At 40.2% G+C, this 6,000-nt stretch overlaps 1 protein-coding gene across 2 annotated transcripts in view; it reads left to right on the top strand.

The window, feature by feature from the left end:
- The first annotated feature begins 1,705 nt into the window (after nucleotides 1-1,705).
- sp3a (sp3a transcription factor) overlaps nucleotides 1,706-6,000 on the top strand; it is a 60,072-nt gene continuing 55,777 nt past the window's right edge. Inside the window, exons 1-3 of one of the 2 annotated variants that reach the window (XM_084313960.1) lie at nucleotides 1,706-1,844; nucleotides 2,304-2,404; nucleotides 2,742-2,822. In XM_084313960.1, the coding sequence (XP_084170086.1) occupies nucleotides 1,838-1,844; nucleotides 2,304-2,404; nucleotides 2,742-2,822 (189 nt within the window). In that variant the 5' untranslated portion in view covers nucleotides 1,706-1,837. Of the gene's footprint in view, nucleotides 1,845-2,298; nucleotides 2,405-2,741; nucleotides 2,823-6,000 lie in introns of both variants that reach the window. The other variant, XM_084313961.1, reaches the window with a different exon arrangement.

Below are 6,000 nucleotides of genomic sequence, written 5' to 3'. Positions count from 1 at the left end.
TTGACTTTCATGTGACTTTTATATCAGGCCTATAAATTACCTTATTATGGCCAAGTCACACATCTATGGATCGGGCCAATCTCCCCTTTCCAATGGCAGAGTTCAATCTGGATTTAGTATCACCAGGCGCCCCTGATAGTGCAGCAAAAAAATGTTTTATTCGAAAGCCAATCGAAAGCCCTGGGTCTCTTCTCTCAAAAGACTACACTCAAGTTAGGTTGCGCCAAATCCTTGTGTCTATAAGCGCCTTTTTATTTAACACTTATTTTAACTTACGAAATACCACTTACAACTCCTTTAATCCTCATCTAAGGTGTAGGCTACTAGAGAAGAAATGGGTGGCTTTTCGTAACACAAACAGTACTGTATTTGCAAATCTGGTATGTCATAAATGTATAGATGTAGCAGTACTGTCTATCTGTATGTCATGTATGTCATATATGTTACGATTAATTGAAAATGGGGGACCCTGATGTAAACAAGATGAAAGTCTTTCTCTGTTCTGCATCCCCTTAACAATTGTATGTATTGAGCTGTACTGTACTGTACCCATTCTGCAATCTGTTAATAAAGTTTTCAATCAATCAATCAATCAATCAATGGTGAAGATTTGCGCTCTACTGAGCACATCTTTCTAGTTCCAACTAAATCCCCTTTGATCTGGTTAGGATGTTCAAGTTTCAAGTTTGTTTTTATTTGTCACGTTTAAGTACATTACAGTGAAATGCTTGGTTCTGTAAGAGGCCCTGATAATGTGCTTCATACAGTAAAAAAAAAAGTTTAAGAGAAATAAAGTCCCAACACTATATAAATATACAATATACAAACTAAAGTACAACCTAAGTACAATGAAAGTACAATGAGGTACAAAAATGAAAACTTAAAAAATAAGGGAAACTTGTAATGTAATGTTTATGCTGCTACTGGTCAACAAACAAACAAAACATTTGATTGAAAATATTCCGCACATATGAATGAATTATTGTATTTTTTTTTACACATTATTATTCAAGAATAGCAATGGAATTAATTAATACAGCCGTACTGTATTGTACCCATTCTGCAATCTGTTAATAACATTTCCAATCACACCAACCAAAAAAAACAGAGCCATGTGGCATTCATATGATCAGTATGTGAACATGAACCAAAGCCAGAAAAAACAGCAAACTAAGAACTGAAATTGTGATGCATGTCAGCCAGGTGTAAAATATAGCGAGGTATAGCAAAAAGCTGAAACAAAGATTTTAAGCAACTTTTACAACTGTATGACATCACATCACCCTTTGAGTTCTCAGGTTTTTGGGGAGATATTAGTTTGTCTTGACAAATGTTAATTGGACAGTAGAACATTAGAATAACTGATATTGAGTGGTATTCCTCTTTATATAGTTACATATGTGCACCATAGACCAGTAAACTGATTTGTATAAGCTGACTGTATCATCTATCCATGAATAATAATGCAAATGGTAAACTCAGCTGAGAAAGCAAATAATAAACAGGAAATGAAATGTTCAGAAAAAAATGACTGGCACGGTGACTGACAAATCATAGCGCGGGGTACAGCCATGTCGTCCAATCACAGTCGGGAAGATGGGCGGGACTTCCTGTTACGCGATGACGTCGATTTCGTACGTGACGCAAAAACCTCTCAGTCAACAATCTGAGGCCCCACCCTTTGTGTTCCCCCACCGCCCGTCAATCAAAAATAAGAAAAAAATCTTGACAGTTATCATCTTATTGTTGCGTTGCCTTCGACCAAAATAGAATTCGCCGACCATGTCTGGTGTGTGATTATACACACAGATTCTCCGAATTAAAACAAGTCAAGCAAATGACTGGTATGTAATTTCAACCATTTCTTTAATAATAAACCAACGGGAGCTAGCTAACAAACAGGCTAGCTTAGGGGGGGGGCGTCCTTTAAGCTAAGCTATCCCGTTAGCTCGCTAGCTAACACACTGCTGTTCGTTCTTTATATAGTAAAGTTAGAAAGTAAATAAAGCAGCTAATGTCGGTTAGTTAGCTCACGTTAGCTATTTAGCAACAGAAGCCAGCTACGCTTGTTAGCTAGCTAGCGTCCCTCCAATACAACACTAGCCTGCTGCTGTTAGCTGGTTAGCTCTCTGTTCTGTGCAGCAACTTCTGTCCATTTTCATAAAGCTAACCTCAACGTTACCTTATTGGCAAAGCTGGCTAACGTTCCTTTAGTGTGTTAGGTAGAGTAACACGTCATGGTTTGCTTGGCTTAATAAGCCTTTGCTATTCTCTTTTGTTGTCCTACAACAACACAAGAACAGCCCCAGAACAGCCTGTGAAGGAGGACGACATGGCTGCAGCCATGGACGTGGACAGCGACTTTCTGCAGCAGCAGCAGCAAGACAACAACAGAGGAGAGCAGGTAATGTTGTGTTTTCGGACTAACTAACTAACTACCCCCCCCTGTCTGTGCATCTTCTCTGTCGTGTGTTGAGTGAGTGGAAGGGTGGAGTTCATCTGATGTAAACAAGACTAATGTCTTTCTCTGGTCTGCATCCCCTTAACAATTGTGTGTATTGAGCCGTACTGTATTGTACCCATTCTGCAATCTGTTAAATAAAGTTTTCATTCATTCATTCACACGTTTCAAAGTGTTGCTAGCCTAGTGATGAGTCCCAACTTCCTATGTGGCCCCTCCTGGACTGGACTAATGGCCACCCACTTTCTCTCCCCCTGGAACCCGCCCCCCTGGTGGGCAGGACCCCCAGCCCTCACCGCTGCACCTTCTAGCCACGACCTGCAGCAAGGTGGGCTCGCCGCTGTCGTCAGGCTCTGATGGGGTAAGTGTCACCACCTCTGTGGCTGGGGGGTTATATCGGAAATAAAATACTCAATCAAAATGTCTCTTAAAACCCTTTCACTGCCACACGACAGAAGGTCAAACCTTTACTACCACACAACCGACGGGTTAACCGGCTGTCGCGTGGCAGTGAAAGGGTTAACCCTATGTGTGTCGTCGCAGTGAAAGGGTTAACCGTGATAGTAAAAGGTTAACCTTCTGCGAGTTGTTGCAGTGAAAGGGTTAACCTGCTGTCGTGCGGCAGTGAAAGGGTTAACCCTCTGTCTGTCGTCATAGTGAAAGGGTTAACCGTTTTGTATTTTATTTTTTTATTATTTTTTAAACAAACATATAAACAAACATGACAACACACGATAAGATATACAAGCATTAATTGAGCAGTCCCAATACATGTGCATAAATGTCCCTTTGTCCCCATATGTACATTGGATGCATTTGGAATCTTGTTTAAGCCCCATTCGGCACAGTCTTATAGGAGTCAAGTATGTCCTGTGAATATAGTTAAGATTGATTTGTTGATGATCCGGGTTCCTTGATGTAAGTCGGACATTTGCCCAGGCTCCTTGCCAATCAAAGTCATTTTCCAGGTCTGGTATATCCCTCCTCCAGACAGAGTCAAGTTGGAGGGTTTCATACGAGGACGTTAGTAATTGATGATAAAATTCTGAAACAAAACCTCTCGATGTCTCTCTTGCGTAGAAGAATTTGTGGTATCTGTGGTGTTCAATTGGTCTGTCTAATGGAACACCGTGAGACTTCAAACATAGCTCTAACTGTTTGTGAAAAAGCCATGTGGACTTGGTGATATTAAATTCTTTGCGTATTTCTTTATCACTACAAAAACCCTGTTTGTTAAAAACATCCCCTAATGAGTGTATGCCTTGCTCTTCCCATATAGGGAATCTTATAGGTCGTTTTCCAATTAAGAGTGCATTGTTATTGAATAAGGGAGTATGATTGTGCCATTTTTGTGGGTTAGGATTTTTTTTTTGTGATTCTCGCCATATCCGGATCGCATGAGTAATTATGGGGCCAAATTTTCGTTCACAGTGCTTGATTGGTAGTTTAGTGTATGCTATGTCCTTCAGTCTATGTGGGGCTACTATGTTTTCTTCTATTTTTCTCCAGGATGCTAATGCTTGGGAGTCAAACCATGTTGTCAATGGACTTAATGTGTACGCCTTAAAATATAGGAAAGAATCTGGAAATGCCATGCCACCATCTGCTTTATTTCTCTGTGCGGTGGATTTTTTTATACGTGGTGGTTTGTTATTCCAAATAAATTTGTATGTGGAGGAGTGTAATCTTTTCCAGTAACCCTCTGGAGGGGGTAACGGTAGCATTGAACAGAAGAAGTTGATTTTAGGTAGTACATCCATCTTAACTATTGATATCCGTGCTTGTACTGTGTTTTTAAGTTTTGCCCATCTATCAAGGTCGTCTTTGATTTTGTTTTGGATTTTTGTGTAGTTGTGCTTCACCGTTTGTCTTATGGTAGGGAATATTTCCACTCCCAAGCATCTGAAATGTTTTACCATCGGTATCTGTCCTGGGAGGGTTGTATCTTTTTTTGCAGGGGTGTTAAGTGGAAGGAAAGCCGACTTCGGCCAATTTATCTTAAATCCCGATAAATCACCAAAGTCCTCAATCAACTTGAGCAGATGAGGCGATGTGGTGTTGGGGTTTTGCATGAACAATATTACATCGTCCGCATATAAACTAATTTTTTGTTGTGTGCCCTTGATTACGATTGGTTCTATGTATTGGGATTGTCTTATATATTGTGCTAAAGGCTCTAATGATAGATTGAACAGTCCGGGACTAAGAGGACAACCCTGTCTGGCAGAGCGTGATACCGGAAATATTTTGGAGATGATTGTGCCTGTTGTAATCATGGCCGATGGGTCTTTGTATAATACTTTAATCATATCGATGAATCCTTTTCCTAACCCCATCCTTTCTAGCACTGCCCACAGATACGACCATTCCAGCCTGTCAAAGGCCTTCATAGCATCCAGGGACAGCATCGCCTTAGGTATGGTGTCCTCCTTGTCGGCATCAAGTACGTGCAGTATTCGTCTTATGTTCTCAGTGATCAGGCGGCCTCCTATGAAGCCAGTTTGGTCCGGGTGAACTAAAGACGTCATATGCTTTTGTAATCTGATGGCTAATACCTTAGAGTACAGTTTGATATCTGTTCCGAGGAGGCTTAAAGGTCTATAACTACCGCACTTGTTGGGGTCTTTGTCTTTTTTAAGGAGGACTGTTATGAGTGCAATATTGTCATTCTTATGGAAGTTCCCCTCCTTGACTGAGTATAAGATCATATTTAGTAATAAGGGGCCAATTATGTCCCAACAAGAAAGGTACATTTCTGATGGGAAACCGTCTCTTCCAGGAGCCTTACCACTTTTCATTGCGGTTATGGCCTTCTTGAGTTCCTCTAGTGTGATCGGTGTTTCTAATTGTTTAGCGTCATCCTCTGAAAGTTTAGGGAGAATAATTTGATTAAGAAATGTGTCCATTTTGTTTTGATCGAAGGTCGTTTCTGATTTATATAAGTCGGAGTAGAATACTTTGAATGTATCGTTTATTTTTACAGGATCTGTTACAAGTACTTGTTGTGCTCTAATGGTAGTTATATCTGCAAATGTTGCATTAATTCTTAATCGCATGGCTAATAGGTGGCTGGGTTTGGAACCTTGGGAGTACTGCTGTTGTCTTGTGCTGCGTATTTGTATTTCCGATTGTTGTCTGTATATGGCATTGATCTCTATTTTTAGTACGTTAACTTGATTTTCTAGTCGAGTTGAGTTGTTGTATTTTAGAGAATTAAATAACGTTGAGTAAAGCGTTTCCAGCTCAGCCAGTTTTGTGCATTGATTCTTGCGCATTTTGGAGGAAAAGCTATCCGTGAAATCTTTGATCATTCCCTTTACCGACATCCATATTATTCTGGGGTCTTGCACCGAGTTTGCATTCTCCCGTTGGAATACTATAAGAGCTTCTTTGAGTTGTGTAATGAATTCCTTGTTATTAAGCAGCAACGAGTTAAATCGCCATCTTGGGGCTCGGGAGGATAGTATACCAAATGTACCTTTAAGGAGTAAATAACAGTGATCTGATAATGCGTTGGGTATCATTTCCACTTCATAATT

Source organism: Notolepis coatsorum, assembly GCF_963971535.1.
Source record: "Notolepis coatsorum genome assembly, chromosome: 5".
In the NCBI taxonomy this organism is placed as follows: Eukaryota; Metazoa; Chordata; class Actinopteri; order Aulopiformes; family Paralepididae; genus Notolepis; species Notolepis coatsorum.
The sequence above is the reverse complement of the archived record's forward strand: the minus strand, read 5'-3'. Positions and strand labels throughout refer to the sequence as shown.